General features: G+C 38.6%; 1 protein-coding gene across 2 annotated transcripts in view; it reads left to right on the top strand.

The window, feature by feature from the left end:
* GPN1 (GPN-loop GTPase 1) overlaps positions 1-12322 on the top strand; it is a 19787-nt gene extending 7465 nt beyond the window's left edge. For both annotated transcript variants that reach the window (XM_024764446.1, XM_024764447.1), the window contains exons 6-14: positions 1836-1914; positions 2122-2216; positions 3202-3247; positions 3896-4042; positions 4769-4851; positions 6155-6194; positions 6840-6930; positions 10022-10129; positions 11640-12322. In XM_024764446.1, coding sequence (XP_024620214.1) covers positions 1836-1914; positions 2122-2216; positions 3202-3247; positions 3896-4042; positions 4769-4851; positions 6155-6194; positions 6840-6930; positions 10022-10129; positions 11640-11725 — 775 coding nt within the window. In that variant the 3' untranslated portion in view covers positions 11726-12322. The remainder of the gene's footprint in view (positions 1-1835; positions 1915-2121; positions 2217-3201; positions 3248-3895; positions 4043-4768; positions 4852-6154; positions 6195-6839; positions 6931-10021; positions 10130-11639) is intronic.
* The last annotated feature ends 555 nt before the right edge of the window (positions 12323-12877 follow it).

The raw sequence follows: 12877 nt of genomic DNA, 5'->3' as shown, positions 1-12877 counted from the left end.
TCCTCCCTCCCTCCATCCATCCCTCCCTCCCTCCCTCCCTCCCTTCCTTCCTTCCTTCCTCCAGATTATTCCATATGTGAGTGAAATCATATGGTAGTTGTCTTTTTCCTTCTCACTTATTTTACTTAGCATAGTACCCTCATGTTGTTCATCCATGTTGTCACAAATGGCAAGATTTCATTCTTCTTTTATGGCTGAATAGTATTCCACTGTGTATATACCACATCTTCTTTATCCATTCATCCATTGGTGGACACTTAGGTTGCTTCCGTATCTTGGCTATTGTACATAATGATGCAGTGAACATAAGGGTGCATATATTTTTTTCTAATTAGTGTTTTTATATTCTTTGGATAAATACCCAGAAGTGGAATCACTGGATCATACGGTTAGCTCTATCCTTCATTTTTTGAGGAATCTTTCTACTGTTTTTCATAGTAGCTGCACCAGTTTATATTCCCACCAGCAGTTTACGAGGGTTTCCTCTTCTGTACATCCTTTTCAGCACTTGTTATCTATTTGGTAAGAGCCATTCTAACAGGTGTGAGGTGATACTTCATTGTGGTTTTGATTTGCATTTCCCTAATAATTAGTGATGTTGAACATCTTTTCATGTGCCTTTTAGCCATCTGTGTCTTTGGAGAAATGTCTACGTAATCGGATCCTCTGCCCATTTTTGAATCAGGTTGTTTATTTGTTTGGGGTTGTATGTGTTCTTTGTATATTTTGGATACCAATCCCTAATCAGAGATACGATTTGCAATTTCTGCTGTTCAGTAGCTTGCCTTTTAGTTTTTTGTTTTGGGCAATGCCCAGCAGCTTGCGGAATCTTAGTTCCCCAACCAGGGATTGAAGCTGGGCCACTGTGGTGAACGCGCTGAGTCCTAACCACTGGACCACCAGGGAATTCCCACCTTTTAGTTTTGATGATGTTTTCCTTTCCTGTGCAGAAGCTTTTTAGTTTGATGTAGTCTCATTTGTTTATTATTGCTTTTGATTTTTTTGCCTTTGGAGTCAGATCCACAGAGACTTCACTAAGACAGATGTCAGTGAGGTTACTGCCTATGTTTTCCTCCAGAAATTTATTTAATGTTTTCAGGTATTACATTCAAGTCTTTCATCCATTTTGAGTTAATTTTTGTGTATGGAGTGGTCTGGTTTCATTCTCTTGCACGTGACTGTCTGTTTTTCCCAACACCATTTCTTGAACAGACTTTCCTTTCTCCGTTGTATGTTCTTGGCTCCTTTGTTGTCAATTAATTGTCCATGTATGTGTGGATCTTTGCTTTTTTAAAAACAGCGTTATTGAGATATAGTTCATAGGCCATACAATTTACCCATTTAAATTGTACAATTCTGTGGCTTTTAGTGTAGTTACAGAATTGTACAGCCATCATCACAATCAATTTTAGAACGTTTCATCCCCTCAAGAAGAGACCCTCTTCTTTAGTTATCACTTTCTTATTCTTTTTCTCCCTCCCTCCATTTTCCTCCAACCCTACCCCTATGTAACCAGATGGTTTCCCAAGAGATTTACACTCTGGTTTTGCTTATCTCTCATTTTTAATGCAGTGTGTTTCTAAAACTGTCAGTTTTCTCTGTGATAATTTGCAGCAGTGATGTATTGGTGCTCCTGCCAATGAGCCTGAATACTGGACATTGAACAAAACCCAGGGGAATGTGGTATGCACTTTAAGGGCAATGGGAAGAAGTGAGACTTGACAGTGTGAAGAGGTTATTTCAGTCTTGAGTAACCAGATGTTAATGTTTTGTGGGATGGAATATCTTTCAGAATGCATAAATAAAAACTTCTTTAATGGTCTTTTTTGACACAGGTATGTCTTGATTGACACACCTGGACAGATTGAGGTATTCACCTGGTCAGCTTCTGGGACAATCATCACTGAGGCCCTGGTGAGTATTCTAGGACTTATTACTCAGGGTAAGTAGAGAGCCAGACAAGAAAAGCTTCTTATTGCTTGGGATCTTATGTGGGATAGAGTCATAGAGCTCTGCACACCTGCCTAAAGTGGTTCTTCCTTGCCACGGAAGGTAGGAGAAGAATTTGGGGACAGGTCAAGAACCCTCCCGACTAAAGCTTTGATTATTTTGTGGCTTTAGGCATCCTCATTTCCAACGATTGTCATTTATGTAATGGACACATCTCGAAGTATCAACCCAGTGACCTTCATGTCCAATATGCTCTATGCCTGCAGGTAATGCGTTATTGTTGGGCATGGTATTATGTCAAGGTATGAAGTCTCCACTTCTTTTCCATCATTTTTGAGTCCTGAGTGCTTACCCCTAGGTTTTCATTCAGGCTTGCCACTCACTTTAGTGGCTCTGGGTTAGGGAGGGGCTCTGGGTTAGGGCGGGAAAGGAAGCACATATACTGTTGGCATTCTCTATCAGCCACTTCTCATCTTCCTCCCTTGCTTGTTACAGAATAGGTGATGAATGAATATGAACCTTCTGGCAGTTGCCCCAAGTTGAATGAAATCCAGTTCTGAATAGAATAGAGCCCCTGGTCTAAATGCCTTTCTTCTGTGTTGTGATAGGAAGAGTGAAATTATAACATGAGGAGAGACTGAATAAAAAGATCCATCCATGATTCTAAATGCACGTGTTTTCCCAAGTGTGGTGCCATTAGGAGAGGAAGGACATGCCTCACTAGGCTATATTAGTGCATTAGACCTAGGAGCAAGGCGGACCATTATTAATGCTGAATTTTATTTTGGGGATATGCAAAAACAATCACCCCGATTTGTCTCTTCTGTTATGACTAGGGATGTCCCTTCCTGTTAAACACAAGAAATCTTAGTCCAGTTAGAAATCTGATGTTTGATAGCATGATTTTGTCTTCATATTAATTGTTTAAAAGACCGTTAATTTGGTGAAACACACACACACACACACACACACACACACACACACACACACACACACACACACACACAACCAGGATCAGTACCAAAGCATTATTACTCTAAGAAAAGGAGAGAGTGTGTATGTGTGTTGTTTGCTTGATGGTAGTGGTAGTTTCCTGCTTGGGAGGGGAGAATATGTGAGTGCTGTGTAAGAATGGATACCTGTATTTAGAGTCTGAACCCATCTCCCTATTTATTACTCAGTTCCATCAGATAACAGGCAAGCAGGTGCTTAAGTGCTTTTACTAATAATGCCTCAATGTTTGATTTTCAGCATCTTGTACAAAACCAAGCTGCCTTTTATTGTGGTCATGAATAAAGTAAGTGGATTCTTCCTGTTGTGACTGAATGTTTCGTTTTCATCAGAACCTTGTGTTTGGGGAGGTGAGAAGGATTATTTCAGATGCTGGAGAGCAGATTTAAGCTAACCTGAAGCAAAGTCATGAGCACTTCTAGGAAATGGATTCAATCAAATCGAATGAATATATATTGCTGATTCTTTTCCAAAGTTCTTTTAGGCTAGAAAGAGTAGCCCCTGGTCCACAGCGTATAGGTTATCCCTCAGGATTGGGACTGTGTAAATGAGGGAGGGACTGCTAGTCTATTGGAAGTGGCAGTTAAACAAAACCAAAACTTCTCTGTTGTTGGCTAGGATGCAAGAGACTATGTAGTTGACTTCAGAGCCTGGAGGGTACTGGCCTCCACTGTGGCCATGGTCACTTGGCAGTGGATGGTGAAGGTCTGTTCTAACCTAGAATATACAGATCTTCATTTAGTTATTTATACTGCACAGCAGTCTCGGCTCTTTGTGGCTTGTTGCAGTGGAGGAGGAAATGGGGGAAGCAGAGAAAGAACATACATGAATTATTGCTCTCTGCTGTCATCACTTAATTCAAAAAAATTTTTGGCCATTGTTTGATGTCTGACCTCATCTCTGGTTGCTGATAGTTGACTTCTCTCTGGTACAGACTGACATCATTGATCACAGCTTTGCAGTGGAATGGATGCAGGATTTTGAGGCTTTCCAAGATGCCTTGAATCAAGAGACTACATACGTCAGTAACCTGACTCGTTCAATGAGCCTCGTGTTAGATGAGTTTTACAGCTCCCTCAGGGTAAACTTTCTTGCTTATGCTGTTGGTCTCTCCAGATAACCTCATAACCCAAAGGGCTGGCTTTGAACCTATTTTGGAAAGGAAGTTCATTACCTTCTGAAAAGTAATTTTTAAGGCGTAGCTTATTAAAAACTGGAGACTTAAAAGATAAATATGATATGGACCCTACCCTCAGAGAGTTTATGGTCTAGTTAGGAGAGAAGGCTAAACGCAGAGTTAAAACATGATATATTGTAGTAACTTATATTGTGATATCTTAAGAAAGATTAAAAGTTGGGCCTGATAGTGGTGATGGGGTAGATCACTTTTGAAGTGAGAGATCTTTTGAGGATATAGCCAATATAGGTGTGCTCTGAAGGATGGGTAAGATTTGTGTAAGCAAAAGTGGGTGTGGGTAGCAGCAAGTATGTTAATTGCCCAAGCGAAGACATCGAGATACTAATTTTTATAGAGAACAGACTGTGGTTTGATTTGATAGGGAATAGATGAACTGCTGCTTGTTTGATCCTAATTATCTTTCTCAGTTCTCTATTTTCCATAGACTTATTTCCATCACTCTTGAGTAGGTGTGCCATTTTGTCTTGTTTTAGCTTCATTCTTTGCCAGAGACTTCTTAAAGTAGCCAAACCTCTTCTATGAAGATTTTATGAAATTTGAGCCAAATAATATATGCCATTTAAAAATATACAGTTGTTTCCTCAGTGGCATTAATGATGCTTTTGGCAGGTGGTGGGTGTGTCTGCTGTTCTGGGTACAGGCTTAGATGAACTCTTCGTGCAAGTTGCCAGTGCCACAGAAGAATATGAAAGGTGAGGATAAAGGAACATTCTATTGATGGCACTCTTAGTTACCCACAAGTCTGATGTGATAGCTGTTTTGCCAGGCAAAACATTTTGGTTTTCATGGTGTTTGTATTATATTTGCTATGCAGATGTGTACTGGATCTGATCACACTTAGGGTTAACAAGTAGCTGTTAACTTTTTTTAAAAAAGAATAGGAGTATAAAATCTTCACTGTATTGAATGATGAAGAACAGGTGTCATCAGACATTGTTTGTAAAAAGCCAGGTGTTAAATATTTTAGGCTTTGTGGGTTGTATTATCTGTTGAAACTCCTCAACTCTCATTGTGGTGCAAAAGCAGCTATAGACAATTCCTAAACAAATGGCGTGGCTGTGTTCCAATAAAACTTTATTTATAAAAATAGGCAGTGGGCTGGATTTGTCCTGTTTGCCACATTGGTTGACCCCTGATGAAGAACATAGACTTTGGAGTCAGATAGACATGGTTTAGATTTCTTTTTCCTCCAATTAATAAGTGTATAACCTTAGCAAGTTTTCCTCATTTATAGATGAAGGGTAATAGCATTTATTGTTAAGGTCGTTGTGGGGATTATTTGAGATAATATATCTAAAGCACCTAACACAATTGCTGACATGTAGTGAGCATATTTCTTAATAAATGATTGTTATAACTATTTTCTTGGTTAATACTGGAGTTCCATTTATCTAAAGGAAAGTGGAGTCATAGCACCTATACACTTTCCTTAGGCCTGATAATTGGCTGCTTTCTAGCAAGCTTCATACTTAGCAAGAGCCTAATAGCCACATTGTGGTTTTTCAGAAACATTATTTTGATTTTTATTCATCAGATGAGGTTTGTTTTTTTTGTTTTGTGTTTTTGCATGTGTTATCAAAGCCTCAGGATAGACTCTTTCTAGATCCTTTCATGGTTGCCCAGATAAACGACATAATTATATATTGGGCTTCCTGAGCCCAGTAGGCCTAGCCTCTTTTACTCATCATTTAAACATCTTTTACTTATGTTTATCCAAGTGAATGGTGAACTCATTGGTCATGGTCTCCCCAGAGTTGATCTTCCCAGATCAGCAGTCAGTCTTTTGTCTTGTTGCTGATTTCAGGGAGGGGGCAGGCACCTTGTCTTTTAATTCCTTAGGGATAGAATCTCAGTGACTAAGACTTGTTACATCTGATGTATGGTGACATAAGATCTTTTGTTATTATCAAAGTACTAGGAAAATAGAAGTGATGTGGAGGCGGGGACAAGAAAGATTATTAATCAAAGGGATTTAGAAAGTGTTTCTCTTTCCAGAGAGTATCGTCCTGAATATGAACGTCTGAAGAAATCGCTGGTAAGAAAAGAGGCTGTTTGTGTATTTTAGGGCCACTGAATAAACAATCTCAAACTACGTACTAATCCTTCTGCCATAAATGCTTTTGTTTTTGGTTCTCAATATATCCTTCAGATACTTGTTAATTTAAACCTGTAAATTTGTACGTATGCTGTCTGGATGCAGAAAGGCCCTTAATTATTTTTCTTCTCTACACTTGACGTAATAAAAATCAGTAATTTTTCCTTTTATATATGCTGAGCCCTTCTTGTGTCATACCTCCACCCCTACTCCAAAGTCCATTTAAAGGCTACTTGTAGAATTTTGTTTAGGAACAGAGGGTAGTTCACAACTCTTACCCCAAATGATCAAGTGTCCTATCCCCATCGGCTACATTGGACATCTTATCACTGAGCCTTCCTGCTGTGTCTGTTTGAGGGTTCTTTTGATGATTTTGTGTCTAATTTCTGAAACCTCTAATACAGTCTGCAGAGCCCTCCGGAATGAACTTCTGCTAATCTGGGCCCACACTGCTCAATGTTTCTGTCATCAGCCATCCCTTATCTGCCTCTAGTATTTGTATAATTTGTCATCTCCAGTTAGAAGTCTGGCATCTAACTTGGGCCTCCTTTTTTAATATGACAACATTTTCCTCTGTGTATATAGGCCAGTGCACAGAGCCAGCAGCAGAAAGAACAACTGGAACGACTTCGGAAAGATATGGGCTCTATAGCCTTGGACACCGGGACTGCCACAGGTACTGGAGGGTCTTCTGGTGTTAGGAACTAAGAGCGGGTTATGCTTATCTCCACTTAGTAGGTAGGTATTTATGTTTAAGGGAGAGAAAGAGAAAAGGATAAAGTAAATGTTGTATAGTGTATCTATCTATCTGTTCCTCAGTCAATTTAGATAAATCCTAGATCTGCATTGTGTTTAGTTGTCTCTTAGTCTCCTTTAATCGTGAATGGATCCTTTGTTTTTGTATTTCATGACATTGACATTTTTGAAGTGTACAGATGTAGATATATACCTACGGACATACCCATATCTAACATCTGTGTTAAAGAGGAATCCACTGTCTGTGTCTCTCATACCACATTTATCTTATCTGTGTTTATATTTTTATACATATGTATATGATGATTCTCTTCAGGTAGTTTTTGGTTTACTTTGGCAAGATACTTGATGTCTACTTTTTTTTTTTTAATTACTTTTTAATCCTCCCCCTCTTACTGTTTATTTTGACCTAATTTTAGATTTACAGAAGAGTTTCATGAATTGCAAAGAATTGCCATATACCCTTCAGCTAGATTCGCCAAATGTTAACATTTACCACATTTACTTTATTCTTTCTGTTATATATGTTTGGCTTTACATTTTATATAAATATATAAGTATACTTATAAAATATCTGTATATTATATATAACTTTTTTCTGAATCATTTAAGAGTAAGTTGCAGACATGATGCACCTTAACCCTTGAGTTTTTCTTAAAAATAAGGGCATTATTTTATATACTCTCATTGTAGTTATCAAAAACTAGGAAATTAACATTGACACATTCCTATTATCTAATGTATAGACCTTATTTAGATGTAGCCATTTGCCCTCTATAGCAGGAGAAGGTTCTGGATCTGTGTTGCATTTAGTTGTCACGTCTCTTATTTTCCTTTAATCTGGAATGGCTCCTTAGTCTTTCTTTGCATTTCATGACATTGATATTTTTGAAGTGTACGGTACTTATATTTTTGTAGAATTTTCTTCAATTTGGGTTTGTCTGATGTTTCCTCATGGTTCGATTCAGGTGGCTCCTTTTTAGCAGAAGTTAACAGATGTGAAGTGTTTTTTCCATGTGTCATATCACAAGTTACATGATGATGAGTTGTCTTTGATCACTTACTTAAAGTGGTGTCTGCCAGGTTTTTTCATCATAAAGTTATTTTTCCCTTCATAATAAGTATTTTGTGGGGTGATGCTTTGATTAGATAAATGTACTTTTAATTTTCAAATGTTCACCCACTAGTTTTAATATGCATTAATCTAGGTAGGGATAGTCTTCATTTTCCTGATACATGTTGCAGATATTTTCTCCCTGTTTGTCAGTTGTCCTTTGACTTTGTTCATGGTGTTATTTTGCCATGCAAAAGTTTTTGTTTCATTTTGTGTAAATTTGATGTAGTCAAATTTATTTATCTTTTATTGCACCTGGTTTTGAGTCATAGTTGGGAATCCTTTATCTACACCTGTGTTAAAGAGGCATTCACTCATGTTTTACTGTAGTACTTGTATGGTTTTATTTTCTACATTTGGAACCCTGATCCATTTAGGGTTTATTCCTGGGTATGGTGTGAGGTATAGGTCTGTGTTACCTTTTTCATAAATAGTTGTACCCACATGATTTATTAAAAAGTCTATCTTTGTCCCAGTGATGAGATGCTACCTGTATCATATACTAAAGTTTCATATGTACTTGGATGTACTTCTGGATTACCTATTTTATTCCTCTAGACTGTGTTCCTGTACTGTGTGGCTTTAATTACATATAGAGGCTTTATAGTATGTTTTAATATCTGCTAGGGCTAGTCCTCCTCAATGTTTTCTTTTTTAGTGTTTCCCTGACTATTCTTGCTTGTTTGTTTTCCCAAATGACCTTTAGTATCAACTTAATGTAGCTTGCTAAAAAACCTCTTTGATATTTTTATTGGGATTGTGTTATATTAATTAATTAATTAATTGACATCTCTTTGATGTTGCTCTTCCTGTCTAAGAACAAGGAATGTGTTTATATTTGTCAAGTCTACTTTTATGTCTTCCAGGAGTGTTTTCCTCATGTAGGTTTTGTTAAATTTGTTAAATTTTTCCCAAGGATTGTATCTTCGTTAGTGTTGAAAATGGAATTTTTCTTCTAACTGGTTATGTTTGTGTTTATGAAGACTTTTCATTTCTGTATTTTAGTCTTTTTATTCTGCTACTTAACTGACATTTTTTATTGTTTGAGTTAGTTTTGTCATTAATTCTCTAGGGGTTCCTAGTTTGGTGCTCAAATTTAAATATATACACACTCACCCACCTACACTCATTGGTGGACTGGCCTTTAAAGGAGTAAAGTTCTGTTAATAATAGCTATTGCTATAGGTCTAGTAGAGAACAGCAAAGCCACTTGGTGGATTAGGTGCTGGAACCTGGCTGGGTTTACCAGTTAAGTGAGTTCCATGCTCCACACTTTTACTCTTGACTTATCAGCACACTGGATCTGCTCAAATGTCTTTAGCCTTCATAGGAAAAACCATAGCCTCTTCTAAGCTGAGAGCTAGTACAAACAAATGACATTACTATTACTATGAAGACAAGCTACTTGAGAGTTATTTTCCTCAACTTAAAAATGAGACCTCTGGGGGCTTCCCTGGTGGTGCAGTGGTTGAGAGTCTGTCTGCCGATGCTGGGGACACGGGTTTGTGCCCCGGTCTGGGAAGATCCCACATGCCGTGGAACGGCTGGGCCCGTGAGCCATGGCCGATGAGCCTATGCGTCTGGAGCCTGTGCTCCGCAACAGGAGAGGCCACAACAGTGAGAGGCCCGCGTACCGCAAATCCAAAAAAAAAAAAAAAAAAAAAAAAAATGAGACCTCTAGGGTTACTGGCCTCATGAAAGCACTTTGTGAAATAAACTAGTGTAGAAATGTTAAGTGGTATTATTAACTGTACATTTAGAAGAGATAAGATCCTGCATTTTATCATGATCACTTTCATCCTGCTAGTTTTTAATCATAGTTGCTTATCGATTCAAAATCACTTTTTTGAGGAGGCCTATGTTCATGACATGCTACTGATAGATGTTTTCTATGTAGGCAGCTTACCTCCTGTGATGGACCCTTCTGACTTGATCCTGACTCGGGGAACCTTGGATGAAGAGGATGAGGAAGCAGACAGTGATACTGAAGATATTGACCACAGAGGTGAGAGGTGGCTGAGGTGGCTCATGAGAACAGAACAGCTGCTTATTCTTTCATTGTTTGCCCGGGAGCTTTCTGCTACTGAGGGAAGACCTTGAGCATGAAGCCAGTTACAGGGGAGAGAGGACATGCTAAAGGATGCAGCACCAGGAAGGAGTTCCATATATTCAAAGTTCCTGGCCTTCCTACTGAATGGTTAATATTGAGCTTGATTACAGGCTTTTATTAGTCTTGTGTCTTCTCATCTTTAGGTCCTAACTCAATTTTGAGGAATCCAGGATTGTTTATTGTAATCATTGTTTTAAGAATACAAAAGGAGGCCTCAGCAGACCTAAACCAGTCAGAAGGGACTGTAGCATTGAAGATAGAATGGCTCTGGAAACCCAAAAGTGTTCCACTTTGCATAGTTTTATGGACTGTGGACAGAATCTGTTTCTTGAAACAATGCTTTTAGGTCCTAGCTGTGCCCAAGAGCAAACTTCTCTTTATTCCAGTGTGCTAGATACTAACATGTAAATTGCATCATTTAATAAGATTTATTGAGGTATAATTTACAAACAATAAATCCCACCCTTTTATTAAAGTGTATAGCTTGAATTTTAATACATATATATAGTTTTGTAATTACCATTATAATCAAGAAACAGAACACTTCCATCACCCTAAAAGTTCGCTCATGCTCATTTTTATTCAGTCCCTTCCCCCACACCAGTTCCTGGCAACCGCTTACCTGATTTTTATTCCTATAATTTTGCCTTTTCCAGAGTGTCGTGTAAGTGGAATCACAGTATGTAACTTGCATTTGACTTTTTTCATTCAGTGTAATGCTTTTGTGATCCATCCATGTTACTGCATGTGTCAGTAATATGTTCTTTTTTATTGCTGAGTAATAGTTCTATTATGTGGATGTACCTTTGTTTATCCATTCACCAGCTGATTGACACTGGGGTTGTTGCCAGGTTTTAGCTGTCATGAATAAAGCTGTTCTAAACATTCATTAACAGGTATTTGTGGACAGAGGTTTTCATTTCTCTCAGTTAAAAATATGTAGGAGTGGGACCTCATTTTAGTTAATTTCTGAAGGAGGTATTCTCCCCACTTATAGGTCAAGGAAATTGTATATTTTGGGCAGCATGATAAATACAGCCTGCTTCTAGGAGATATTTCCTTATTGGGAGAAGTGAACATACAGTGTCTTAGAAATATAGTTGACTCTTCAACAACTTGGAGACTAGGGGAACCCACCCTCCTCGCAGTTTAAAATCCCCGTATAATTAACTTATAGTTGGCCCTCCGTATCTGTGGTTCCACATTCATGGATTTCACCGCCTGTGGATCGTGTGGTACTGTAGTATTTACGATTGAAAAAAATTTGTGTATACACGGACCTACGCAGTTCAAATCCGTGTTGTTCAAGGGTCAAAGGTACTGTTTCTGATGGATGGGTGACAGCAGCTCTAATCCACCTGTCTAATGGGAGAGTTTAAAAAGAATTAACCTTTTTTTCTTGCAGTTACAGAGGAAAGCCGTGAAGAGCCAGCATTCCAGAATTTTATGCAAGAATCAATGGCACAGTACTGGAAGAGAAACAACAAATAGTTTCTAAAGTCCAAACTTTTGGAACTCTGTGTGAAGGGACTATCCTTATCTCTGATTGGGGGCTACTATAAAGGACAGTTTTGTTCAGGATAGCAGTTTCTCTTACTAGTGAAATCTCCTGACTCAGATGAAGCCAGGGATAGAATACATTTGGACCTGGCAGGTAGATGCTGATTCCCCTTGGCATTTTCCTTGGATTTAGGCAAGGAAGGATATTCTGGTTTTGGATGCTGATATCCCTTCAAGCCTAAAACTGCAAGTTTTATCATTTGAATGCACATACTTTTGCTGCTGATGGACAGAACAGAGAGAGAACTTAGTAGGCTGGATCTGTAGCCTCTACTTCTCCAGCATCTTGCCTTTGAACCTGCACCACGAGTTCCCCTCCTTTTAGCAGAAAGAGAGGGGGAAACAGGAGCTTGTCCAGAGTGGCAGTGGAGTCTCCTTGGCAACCAATCAATCTTGGTATGAAATGTGCCTCAGACTGGGTAGCTTATTGTAGCACACCAGGTTCATTGAAGAAAGTGGGCAAAACACTGTTAACGAATAAGAATTCTACTTTAGATGGTGACTTGGATAAAGAGTTTTTAATTTTAACTTTGTTGTAAGCCTGCTTGTCATAATTTCAAATAAGAAAATTATCACAAATAGTCACTGCAGTTCAGAAGAGAGGTTTAAAGCCACATGTTGTTTACTAAGGTTCCATGTACATACCACACCTAGTAACCAGGTACAAAGCCAGGCCCTGTTTGTATTGTACTTTAACTTAATGCAGTGTATCCTTAGTGATTTACTCAAAGGCCACGGATTTGGGTCAGTTGCACATTCCATATGTAACAGCCCTGGTAAGGGTTTGCTTTGCCTCCACATTCTTCACAGTATCTTAAAACATTATACATTTCTCTTAAGGAATTTTGTCCGTGCCTAACCTGTATTCCAGATCAGTGGTTCTCAAAGTGTGGTCTCTGGACCAGAAGCAGCAGCAGCATCTGGGAAGTTACTAAAAATGGGACATTCAAGCCCTATATTCTGAAAGTTGGGTGCCAGTTTAGTGCTCTCAATATGGGGGCCAGCAGCATCAGAATCATCTGGGAAACTTGTTATAAGTGCAAATTCTGGAACCCTCACCCATTGAATCTGAAACTCTGGGTC

Source organism: Neophocaena asiaeorientalis, unplaced genomic scaffold (genome assembly GCF_003031525.2).
Source record: "Neophocaena asiaeorientalis asiaeorientalis breed wild unplaced genomic scaffold, Neophocaena_asiaeorientalis_V1.1 scaffold345, whole genome shotgun sequence".
Classification (NCBI taxonomy): domain Eukaryota; kingdom Metazoa; phylum Chordata; class Mammalia; order Artiodactyla; family Phocoenidae; genus Neophocaena; species Neophocaena asiaeorientalis.
The sequence above is the reverse complement of the archived record's forward strand: the minus strand, read 5'-3'. Positions and strand labels throughout refer to the sequence as shown.